The sequence below is a fragment of the Prionailurus viverrinus genome, chromosome C1 (genome assembly GCF_022837055.1).
Source record: "Prionailurus viverrinus isolate Anna chromosome C1, UM_Priviv_1.0, whole genome shotgun sequence".
NCBI lineage: Eukaryota > Metazoa > Chordata > Mammalia > Carnivora > Felidae > Prionailurus > Prionailurus viverrinus.
In genome coordinates, this window is record NC_062568.1 from 190,822,033 (window position 1) to 190,835,018 (window position 12,986).

Here is a 12,986-nt window from a genome sequence, read left to right on the forward strand (position 1 = left end):
GAAAAGTAAGCAGCCATTTAATTTACAATTATGGAAAATAATTATGAGAAATAAGTGAAAAAAAATCTAAACAAGGTGCTATTTTTAACCTATTAAATTAGCAAAATATTTAGAAAATAACAATACCCACTGGTGAGAGCATAGTCAAGTAAGAAATATTGCTAGGGCTAGTATAAAATGTTAGAAATCATTTAGCAATCACTATCAAGAGTGGTAAAAATATTTAATAAAATTTGTTAAAAGTTAGGGGCACCTGGATGGCTCAGGTGGTTAAGCGTCCAACTTTGGCTCAGGTCCTGATCTCATGGTTTGTGAGTTCAAGCCCTACATCGGGCTCTCTGCTGTTAATGCAGACCCTGCTTCAGATCCTTTGTCTCCCTCTCTCTCTGCCCCTCTCCCACTCATACGCGAGTGCGCACGTACTCTCTCTCAAAAATAAACATTAAAAAAAATTAAAAGTTAAATAATAGTCATTAAATAATTTAATAAGATATTTGTAATAGATATCCTTTTCCTGTCTGTCCAAACTCCTTTCCTGGGAGAACCACCTTCCCTATTTTCTTTTTTTTTTTTTTTTTGTTAGACAATTTCAGATTTTTAAAAAGTTTTTATTTATTTACAATCTCTACACCCAATGTGGGGCTGGAACTCATGCCTCTGAGATCAACTTCAGATTTTTATGGAAAAAGTTATTAAAGCATTAATCAACATCACCTTCCCTGCTTTCTAAAATAAATCTGGTCAGTTCATGTGATTTGGTTGAAGCTGACACAACCCCCAACTATGGACACATGACACAAGCTTAGTCAATCAAGATGCTTCACCCAGCCAGCCACAGTAACTGATTGGTTCAGGGATAGACACGAGACATTAGCTAAATCAATTCATCTTTTTCAAGATGTTGGGATTACGAACTACAAAAATTTACCAATGCCCATATTAACCACCAGGTGGCAAGATGTGACCAAAGGTAAGAGACCAAGCCCTCAGGGTGTAATCTCAGCACCTGATAGAGCCCTAGGGAAGCCAGATTTATCCTGCACATCCCAATGGGAAGAGTCAAAACATTTCTCAACTGTTTCTGTCCCTTGCAACCAAGAGTTCTGACTAAATTAATTTGACCCATAATCACTTCTGGGAATCTGTCCAAAGGAAGTAATCATATACACAGAAAAAGTGATATGCATCAGGAAAAGTGACATACATAAAAATACTCATGTATTTATAAGACAAAAAAATTAGAAACAACCTAATATTCAACAACAGAGCAATGGTTAAGTCAACTGTGGTACAGCCATTGAATGGTCCATTAAAAATGTTGCTCAAAAGATGATGTAAAAATATATCCATAATTCATTCTTTAGTAAGCAAACATCTGATTGCCGACTCTGTGTCGAGCACTGAAAACAACCAGCATTTCCCCATGTAAATAACAAAATACAACACAAAATTGTATACAGTATGACTACAAATGCTTCAAAAAGATTTTAAAAGTCAGAATGATCCAAAATGCTGTAACAACGATTATACTAGTGTACAAGATTACACGTTCATTTTTTTCTTTATTTTCAAGTGTTTCAATAAAGAAAATTGTCTCTATTCTGGGGGAAATAGATACAATATACAATTATTTTCAATGAACATAAACCAGGAATGTAAACTAGAGAAAAAACCGGTAAGTCAAAGAGTTACGTCTAAAATGACTGTCCTTCTTTAAGTTTTCTGGGGGAATTATTAGCCTGTATTCTCTCTCTCAAGCTGTCTTGCACATGTGTGTGCCCACAGTCATCGGCACGGCAGGCACACACCTGTAATTCGAAGCACCTGGCCTCTGCTTAGAGCTCCTACTGGAAGTCCCTGCTTGCTCTGACCACCGTCACTGGGTCTCACCTACCTATGTCGACTCATTCTGGAGGTTGATAGCCTATGAAGAACTCTGGGGCCTCCAAAATGTGTTATATACATCTTATACGTTCTTATGTTTTTAATTTTAGACACATCACGTAACCTCCAAATCGGATAAAGTTTGTGAAGCTGTGTTTTTTCCCCCATGATGGTGTAATGGGCAGAGCTGCCTAATTGGGAAGTCTAGAGGGGAAACCCAGATGATCTGAGGGAAAGGGAAACCTTTCCTTTTGACATTTTTTGCAACTCTCCTCTCATGTTAAAATTTACTTCTTTCCTCTGTTAATGAAAGTTATGAAGGAAATTAATGTTGAACCTAATAATACTTGAGAGATTTTTTTCCCCCCTTTCCTAAAACAGAAGGTCTGTACCACAAACAAGGAAATAATGGCACTAACCATTTGTCCTCCCCTCTGATCCCAAAGTAGGATATTTTTTGGTCCAGGCATCTCTCCTGGTTCAATAAGGTATTTCTCAAAGTATTAGTAGTGAAAAATTGAAAACAACTTAAAACAATTATGTGGTACATCTGAATGACAGAATAATGTCATTTAAATGTTTACAAAAGTATGTTAAACAATGGAGAAATGTTTAAGGTTCACTAAGTGTAAAAAGCTACAATGTACATATAGACAGTATAATCTTAATCTCAGTATGTCAAATTTTATGTACATGTGATTAATAAATATACCAAAATGTTAATAGCACCTGTCTCTGTGTGGTAATGGTATCATATAATTCCTTTACAGTTTTCCTCTTTGGGGCGCCTAGGTGGCTCAGCTGGTTGAGCACCCAATTCTTGATTTCAGCTCAGTTCCTGATCTCACGGTCCATGAGTCGGAGCCCTGCATTGGGCTCTGTGCTGATAGCTGACAGTGATGGTGCAGGGCCTGCTTGTGATTCTCTCTCTTCCTCTGCCCCTCCTCCACCCACATGCACGTGCTTTCTCTCTCTCGCTCTCTCTCAAAATAAATAAATAAAATAAACTAACTAAATAAACTTAAGGCCCCTGGGTGGCTCAGTCAGTTAAGCATATGACTTTGGCTCAAGTCATGATCTCACCGTTTGTGAGCTCGAGCCCCACATCAGGCTCTCTGCTGTCAGCACAGAACCTGCTTCAGATCCTCTGTCCCCCTCTCTCTGCCCCTCCTCCACTTGCACTCTCTCTCTCAAAAACAAATAAACATTAAAAAATAAAAATAAATAAACTTAAAAAAATTTCCCCCTTAATTTTCTATACTAAGCATGCGGTATTTTTATTTTTTTAAGTTTATTTTGAGAGAGACAGAGAGAGAGAGACAGAGAGAGAGAGAGAGAGACAGAGAGACAGAATCTCAAGCAGGCTCTGCACCGTCAGCGTGGAGCCTCACGTGAGGCTTCAACTCACAAACCATGGGATCACGACCTGAGCCCAAGTCCGACGCTGAACTGACTGAGCCAACCAGGCACCCCAGCGTGCAATATTTTTAATCATAAATATCTTAAAAGCAAAATGAAAAATGATATGTGTACTATGACCAAAATAAAACTATGTCTCATATAGACTCAGACTAAAGAGGAATATAAAAAGCTATGCTAAGGTGCAGGATTTTTATAGTTGAGACATTAATGGCTTATTACCAAAAGCTTATGGGGTGAATTAAACAAGGGAAATGGTCTAGCTGTCGGTCTTGAATGCAGATGTCAGGTGGGCAGTTGGATATGTAAGTCTATCAAAGTTCAGAGGATGTGTATGAACTGAAGATACAAATATATGTAGGAGTCTTCAGCATACAAATGTTTATGTACTAAAATATATTAACCAGATTGTCAACTTAGTGATTGGTACAGGGATAGACACAATTCACCAGTTTATCAATTTACAACAGAGGACATATTTTGTTTATTCTTAGTTCTCATGTCATAAACTACCCACCACTGCTCCAGTATCAAATACCTAAAAAATTAGATAAGTGATTGGAAACTGCTTCAACACAGAATCAGAACAAAAAGGAGATACATGTTTTAAGATAGGTTTACAGTCCACAAAAGTTTAATGGACTTATCATTTCCTCATAAAAGAATCCATCTCTCTCCAGTTCCTGGCATCAGATTCATTTCTGCCCTAAATAAGGTAAGACAAACACTGCTATCTTCAGATTCTCGGACTTTCTTTTACTATATTCCAGGCTGACAACCCCCACCTGCTCAAATAATCTCCCCCTACATAGAATGATAGTCAATTAGATTTCAGTCTCCTGAGTTATAATTTCATTCCAATCCTTTTTCCCTGGAATCACACCCAAATTATCTTGTCAAAGTCTTGAGTGCTCTCATCTCTCTGGTCACAGATTTATAGCCAATTGCCTGGTATATTTCTATCCATGGCTAACCCCATCCTCTGTGTGGGGGAATCCATCACTAGGTTTCATTCTCAGAAGCCAGTCTACATTCTTGGGAGGTGTTTCACTGCTAACCACATAAGCCACCAACAGCTGGATTAAGTGATATAGTAGAGGGCACCAAATAACACCCTTGAGGTCCCCCTCACCCTGTGCTGTGATACCTCACTATACACAGTATATTCACTTGTTCATTTCCTCCTTAGATCAACCCTGTGACATAGGTTCACATGAGAAAATACTGTAGAAGTATACTGGCCAAGGTCACAAAGCTGATAAAGAAAGAACTGCAATTCAAATATGAGTCTGTGGGGCACCTGGGTAGTAGCTCAGTGGGTTAAGCAGCCAACTCTTGACTTTGGCTCAGGTCATGATCTCACGGTCATGGGATCTCACGGGTCATGAGCCCCGTGTCTAGGCTCTGCGATGAGCATGGAGCCTGCTTGGGATTCTCCCTCTCTCTGTTCCTCTCCTGCTCTCACCCACACATGCACGCATGCTCTTTCTCTCTCTCTCTCATTTCAAAATGAATAAATAAGCTTAAAAAAAAAAGAACTATGAGTCTGTCAGGTCTTCTATAGCATACTGATATTTCTCCATTTATTATTAATGATCTGTGCTATCTTTTCAATTAAAAAAAAAAGAAAGAGTAGAAACAAGTAGTAGAAACGCATCTAATTCTGCTTTAGCATACGCTCCGAAATGAACAGAAACAAGTATGCTCTGCTTGTCAGTCTACATGGAAGGGAGTTGTTCGGAAGTCGTCTGTGCCTGGATTTCTGACATGAAGCCATAAATGCCCAAAGGGCATATCAAGTCCATCATCATGTTCAGTAAACCCAACATGACACTTGAACAGAATGAATCCCATCTGAGTAGATGCTGGTAAAAGAAGGAAAAAAAAAATTCTGACAACTTGGAAAGAGCTAGCATCTCAATCACCATATTAAAAAAAAAAAAAAAAAAAGGAGTAAGCCTATTAGTGTTCCCTTGAAAATATTCTCCCAAATGCATTGTTCAACCTTAATTTCTTTCACAACTTCCACTGGCAATAAAGGAAAGAGGTGAAAAGTACAAACCATTAGAAAACAGCTGCAGCCAAAATCTGTCAAAATAAAAGGTCTCCTTTATCTTTGGGGGATATGAATTCCCTTTCTAGAATTTTCAAATAACTTATCTCCAATCAATGGTTTATGATTATAATGTAAACCCATAAGTTAAAGTGCTTTCATATCCTTTATCTTGTTGGGATCATGAATTCATTCAAATAGTTACAAAACATCCACAATATTACAGGCAACTGTGGATTCAAGGACAAGACATGATCCTGACAGATAAGAAACTCTAAAACAGGCACATCATTCCCATTTCACAGATAAGGAAACTAAGGCTCAAGTCCAAAGCAACTTGAAGTCAAAAGCCAGTAAATGGTGGGGCTGGAACTAGAATTAATGTATTCATTTAATAAAATGTATTGAACAGCCACTATTCCTCAGGTGGATATCTCACAGCTCAGTGGATAACCACAACCTCACTTATATCGTTGCGCTACATTGTAATTTGTTCGTATCTCTAGACTACCAACAGTAGGGCAGGAGGGACTATGTTTTCTTATCTCTTATCTCTGTGTTCACACCTAACATAGTGGCCAGGTAATGGAAGTCAATAATTATTTGCCACACTGATTTCATTGCGAAAAATATTTGAGCTTCTACCATAAGCAGGACATTTTAAAGTGTAACATTGGGAAGCGCCTGGGTGGCTCAGTTGGTTAAGTGTCCAACTCCTGGTTTTGGCTCAGGTTACGATCTCCCAGTTTGTGAGTTTAGCTCTGTGCTGGGCTCCATGCTGACAGTGTAGAGCCTGCTTGGTGTTCTCTCTCCCTCTCTCCCACACACAATAAATAAACTTAAAAACAAACAAACAAAAAGTATAACACTGGGGGCGCGTGGGTGGCTCAGTCGGTTAAGCATCCGACTCTTGATTTCGGCTCAGGTCATGATCTCGCAGTTCAGGAGATCGAGCCCCAGGTCAGGCTCCATGCTGACAAGGCTGAGCCTGCTTGGGATTCTCTCTCTGTCCCTCCCCTCCCCTTCAAAAATAAATAAACATTAGGAAAAAATGTTGAACAATCTGATCCCCAAATCTCATGTGCTAGTGGGGCAAAGGATAGTAGAAAAAAAAAGAACGTCATAAAAAGCTGCACTGACACTATGATAGTCACTAGCCATGTTGCTGGGTTTTTTTTAAATATTTATTCCATTTCACTTTCTTTTTAAAATTTCTTATTTTGAGAGAGAGAGAGCGCGGACACGTACGAACAATGGGGGAGGCATGGGAGAGAAAGAATCCCAAGCAGGCTGTGCACAGTCAGCGTGGAGCCTGAAGCAGGGCTCGAACTCATGCACCTCTAGATCATGACCTGAGCGGAAGTCAAATGCTTAACTGACTGAGCCACCCAGGTGTCCCATCATGTTGCTGTTTTAAGTTTAAATTTAAATTAATTAAAATAAACAAGGTTAGGGTACCTGGGTGGCTCAGTCAGTTAGGGGTCTGACTTTGGCTCAGGTCATGATGCCGCAGTTCATGAGTTTGAGCCCCAGGTTGGGCTCTTGTGCTGACAGCTCAGAGCCTGGAGCCTACTTTTGATTCTGTCTCCCTCTCTCTCTCTGCCCCTCCCCTGCTCGCACTGTCTCTCTCTCTCTCTCTCTCTCTTAAACATTAAAACATTTGTTAAATAAACAAAGTTAGAAGTTAGTGGCTACATTACTGGCCAGCACAGATGTGCTAGAATACCAAAATTTATTTGGTGTATGTCCCTGATTCCTCCACAGAACTCCTATAACTCTTGATATTTCTCCAATGATACGACAGTCTTTTGTTATTCATAAGCCCCTTCTGATCACAGAAGAGTTTTGCTAAGGAGGTGATTTAGGGTGGGGCTCTAGATGTCTCTGAACGGGGCAAGTCTCCAGAAGATTAAATGATGAGAGGGTTGGGACCACTGGTCTCCAGGAAAGAGGGAGAGGGGCTGAAGAGGCCCAATAAAACTCTTAAAACAAGACTCAAAGAGCTTCCAGGTTAGTGAACATATCAGCTTGTTGGGAGGGTGTTGTGTCAGAGAAGCTTGGCGTACCCCCACCCCCCACCACCCCCATACCTTGGCCAGGCCTGACTGTATCCTTTATAATAAAACCAGCGAACATAAGAAACAGTGTTTCCCTGAGTCCTGAGAGCTGTTCTAGCAAATGATCAAACTTGAAGAGGGGGTCGTGGGAACCCTTGCTTCACAGCCCACCAATTAGAAGTACAGGTGGCTCAGGACTTACAACTGGCATCTGAAGTAGGGGCAGTCTTGTGAGTCTGAGCCCCTTTAACTTGTGCGATCTGACACACTAACTCCAGGCAGGTAGTGTCAGAATTAAGACACCTGCAGTCGGAATCCAGAGAATTAGCTGGTGTCAGAAAAACACATCAAAACAGATATAGAACATTTCCATCATCACAGATCGTTCTAGCAGGCAACACTATGAGCCAGGGGAAAATCTAGTTTAGATCAGAGTACGAGGAAGGGGTCTTCAGCTCAGTAGGGACAAAAATTCTGAGAACAGAAGGCTGAGAAAAACAACTCAAGTTAGAGTCTCCCTTCCTGAATCAGAACATTAAAATCTGGAGACCAGAATTATCTTATAGCTCAGTCTTTTTGGCGTGGGACTTCATGATTTTCTCCTTTTGAGAGCAGGGAAGCTAAAATACAACTGCTGGAATTACGCAGCAAAACCACAGAAAAGCCCAGGATTAGAGACTTCCCGCCTAATTACTTGGCTCCCCGCGCTCTCCCTCTGAGGCTTGTCTCCACCGGCTGTCAGACTAACAGATCCACTTGTAGGCAGGCAGCGACAATGAGAGACATCCCCTGACAGGGCATGGACACAAGTGAGTTGAAGCCTGGCTGCTGGGAGGTGTCAGGCCTTTCGTCTCCACACAGTCCCCAGGGTGCCACATAAATGCTCAAGTGAGTAGGTACTGCAGTGATGGTGAGTACACTGACAAGATCTGTCTTCAGACCAAAAGAGGGGCATGCCTACAAAGATGGGGATGAGTCCTCTCGTTAAATCCCAGACAACACAAAATGAGCAACTTTATTATCCTCTGCTGACTGCTAGCTTGGAAACTATCGGGGAGCCCTTTCTAATTCCACGATGCCATTCATGGCACAGTAGTCCCCAAGGCTAGATGCACGGCTTTATTATCCAAAGATCAGCGGTTGGACTTTTTATTTTTAAGAAAAATTCTGGGTTAAGAAATTGCACAAAGTAAAAGTCCCTCTTCGGTGTCCATGTCTCCCTTAGCAAACTGAACCCTCCGGGGGTGACCGTTGTCAACAGTTTGTGGGGCTGCTTCCAGGCTTCCTTCTAAACCTATGCAGTAGTTCAAAAACGATATCGGCACGTGGACACATGCTGTAGAATTTTGGCGGGGCAGGGCACACCATGGAAACTCTGCCGCAGCGTGCGTTTTCATCTTAGCTTGGACATCTTACCATCCCTTTCCTAAGTGGATGCACCCGTTTCACCAATTCTAAGAGGCATTTCCCTGCCCTCACCTTGGCGTCTCTGAAATCAGAGGGCTCCTTACAACCAGCTCCCAGTCAGGCACTGGTGCCGGGGAGTTGCCATCAACACTTTTCACAGATCCTTTCTGGTAAAATGAAGAAGGCACCAGCATCAAAGTATCAATCTTCTGATCATCTGCATAGTCCACTGCACAGATGTACATCAGGTATCTAAGTCTACACTGCGAACTAAATCCCCTAAGGGGCTGCTGGATCAAAGGGCAAGCACAGTAAAAATGTTAGCGGGCGCGGTGCCTGGGTGGCTCGGTTGGCTGAGCATCTGACTCTTGATTTCGGCTCAGGTCATGATCCCAGGATCCTGGGACGCCCCCTACCCCCTGACCCTCCTGGCTCCATACTCAGCATGGAGCCTGCTTAGGATTCTTTCTTTCTCTTTCTCTTTCTCTTTCTTTCTCTCTCTCTCTCTCTCTCTCTCTCCCCCCCCTCTCTCTTTCTCTCTCTCTCCCTGCCCCTCCTCCACTCACGCTCTCTTCCTACAATTAAAAAAAAATTGTATATAAAAAACTGTTAATAAGTGTTGCCAAAATCTGTAACAATTTATGTTCCCAACAGTGAGTAAAACTATTGTTGGAAATAGCCATTTCCAAAACTGGGTATTAACAGAGATTTTTAAAAAAAGTTTTTATTTAAATTCCAGTTACTTAACATACAGTGTAATGCAATCACTTTAAAAAATATTTGGAAAATCTTAGGGGCGCCTGGGTGGCTCAGAAGCGTCTGACTTCGGCTCAGGTCATGATCTCATGGTCTGTGGGTTTGAGCCCTGCATGGGGCTCTGTGCTGACAGCCCAGAGCCTGGAGCCTGCTTCGGATTGTGTCTCCCCCTCTCTCTCTCTGCTCCTCCCCCACTCATGCTCTGTCTCTCAAAAATGAATAAACATTAATAAATAATTTAATTGTTTGGAGAATTTTAGATTCACATGTAGTCAGAAGAGAATATAGAAAAATCCTGGGTACCCTTTACCCAGTTTCCTCCAGTGGCAACATTCTGCAAAACTATAGTACACTATTGCAGCCAGGATTTTGAGAACTGATACTATAGTGTAATAGGAAATATACATTTGGTCTTTATCTCTGGTTCCCGGCACAGAACTCATAAGCTCTTGGAATTTCCTGAGTGATAGGAGCATCTGTTATATTCATAGGCCCCTTTCAGCATTACCCAAGTTTATGCTATATGGAGACTATTAGTGGGCCCCTAGAAAGCTTCAAGATGGGGACTGATAACCACCAGAACCAATCCTGTGATGAGAGGGCTGGAACTTTCAGCCCTACCCTCTACCTTCCAGGAAGGAGAGAGGGGCTGGAGATGGAGTTAAGCCAGTAATTTAATCAATTATGCTTATGTATTGGAGCCTCTACAAAAAACCCTCAACAATAAGGTCTAGAGAGCTTCTGGGTTGGCAAATACATCCACATGCCGAGGGTGATACACCTCAACTACACCGAAACAGGGGCTCTTGCACTTGGGACCCTTCTGGATCTTACCCTATGTACTTCCTCATTTGGCTATTCATTTGTATCCTTTATTATAAACTGTAGCAGTAAGTATAACATTTCTGGTGTTCTCTGGGTTGTTCTGGCAAATTACTGAAACTGGGGAGGTGGTGTGGGAACATCCAAATATGTAGCCAAGTCTGACAGAAGTGTGGGTAACCTGGGGACTCAATAATTGTAACTGGCATCTGAAGTGAGGGGAGTCTTATGGGATCGAGCCCTTAAATACTGTTGAGTTTGCCGCTACCTCTGGGTAGTCAGTGTCAGAACTGAATTGAACTGTAGGATACCCAGTTGGCATCAGAGAATCGACCAATCAGATAGCTGAAGAACTGGCTATTAATTACATCCCACATTTTGGAACGGCAATAAAAACAACTAAGGTACTGATGCTTCAGAATGGAGGAATCTTGAAAAAGTGCGAAGTGAAAGAAGCCAATCATAAAAGACCACGTGTTGTCTGACTCCACTTACAAGAAATGTCCAGACTAGGCAAACATATAAAGAAAGAAGGTAGACTAGTGGTTGCCTAAGGCTGGGGCAGGTGGGACCGTAATCTGGAGTGACTGCTAACAGGTATAGAGTTTCTTTCTGGCATGACGAAAATGTTCTCAAATTAGATCGTAGCTGCAAAACTGTAAATATTCAAACAACCACTGAACTGTACATTTGGGTGAAATGTATGGCATGTGAATTACAGCTCAATAACACCGTAGGAAAGAAAAAAGAATGTTTCACAAAAGGAATCATAAGGTATGCAACCTTTTGGGATTAGCTTTTCCCCCTCAACATAATTTCCTAGAGACTGATTCAGATTGCATCACGGATACTTCATTCTTGTTCCTTTTTACTGCCAAGTGGTATTCCATTGCGTGTATATGCCACAGTTTAAGTTAGTTTTGTTGTTATTGTTGTTGTTGTTGTTAATGTTTATTTATTTTTGAGAGAGAGTGCTTGTGAGCAGGGAAGGTGCAGAGAGGGAGGAAGAGAGAGAATCCCAGGCAGGCTCCAGGCTGTCAGCACAGAGCCTGATGCAGGGCTGGATCTCATGAACTGTGAGATCATGACCTGAGCTGAAACCAAGAGTTGGACGCTTAACCAACTCAACTGAGCCACCCAGGAGGCCCCTAAGTTAGTTTTAAATCAATCCTGAGACTGAGCATCTTTTAAGACATTTATTGATTAGTTGCTATTCTTTCTCCTGTGAATTCTTTCATATTCTTGGCCCCTTGTCCTACTCCTTTTTTTATTAGTCTTTTGCCATGTGTGCTACAAATCCTTTTTCCCAACTTAACTTTGCTTATGATTTTTGAGAGAAAGTTTTTTACTTTTATGTAGTCAAATATCATTCTTTGTTTTTAATTTCTGCTTTTCTTTTCTTTATAAATGTTTATTTATTTTTGAGAAAGAGGGTGCACACAAGAGTGGGGGGAGGGACAGAGAGAGAAGGGGTCCGAGGCGGGATCCATGCTAATAGCAGAGAGCCGGATGTGGGGCCCAAACCCACGAACTGCAAAATCAGACGCTCAACCAACTGAGCCACCCAGGTGCCTGGTCAAATATCATTCTATATTTTCTTCTAATAATATCCTTATAGTTATATTTTTTACATTAAAATCTTCGATAAATCCTTAATTTATTATAGCATGAGGAACCAGCAAGTTGAGTTTTTGGATGTACTAGCACTGTGATAGGGCAGAAAGCCAACTAGGCTAGGAAGCAGGAGGTACGGGTTCTAGACCCGGCTGTGCCATTACCTAGCTAAATCACTCTAAGCAGACCACCAGTTTGTGGAACTTGTCCTTCCTACTTAACACAATTATTTTAAGAAACGAATAAGATTATAGATGTGAAGGGGAGTCTCAAAAAATGTTCAACAAGGACCTATCACTTTAAAAACGTAGAGCATGATATATATACATCTCTCTCTCCCTCTCTCTCTCTCTCTCTCTATATATATATATATCTATACCTCTGTATCTATATATGTATCTATGTAACATATATGCTATATATACTATATATATGTACCTATATATATACTTTCTCCCTCTCTCTCTCTCTCTCTAAATATACATAGATAGATACATAGATAGATAGATATATCAAATTTGTATTGGTTATGGCATATTCTCATTCCATGTGCCATATATTAGAAAACTCACAATGTTAGCCTCAGAGTGTAAGTAGCTTGTCCTACCCCAAATCGTAAGACCAAAGAGGTCAAGTGACTTGCCTAGGGTCACAGGAGAAATTTAGGCAAGAGCTGGTTCTGGAAGTGAACCCAAGTAGCTATACCCACCCTCCACCAAGTCAGAGAGCACTTCTGAGTGAAGACCTACGAAAACATGGACTGTCATCACTTGTCTATATTCCTATCTCTACACTAAAGACAAAAAGAAAACTACTGTTTGAAAAATGAGTGTCTGTAATCAGGATGTGGTGGGGGTGACAGAAGAGAGTGGAATGGGAGGTCTGAATTTCAAGTTATAAACTCCCACCTTGCTTCCGACAGCCTGGGATTTTGATAAAGGCTCCATAGTCTGTCACCATAGCAACCTATAGAG

At 41.2% G+C, this 12,986-nt stretch overlaps 1 protein-coding gene across 2 annotated transcripts in view; it reads right to left on the minus strand.

The window, feature by feature from the left end:
- Nucleotides 1–12,986, minus strand: part of ZCCHC17 (zinc finger CCHC-type containing 17) — a 61,883-nt gene that overhangs the window by 32,547 nt on the left and 16,350 nt on the right. The window contains exon 3 of one of the 2 annotated variants that reach the window (XM_047871458.1): nucleotides 12,921–12,978. The exons of the other annotated variant lie outside the window; for it this stretch is intronic. Within the exon in view, the coding sequence (XP_047727414.1) occupies nucleotides 12,921–12,978 (58 nt within the window). The remainder of the gene's footprint in view (nucleotides 1–12,920; nucleotides 12,979–12,986) is intronic. 2 annotated transcript variants of the gene reach the window in all.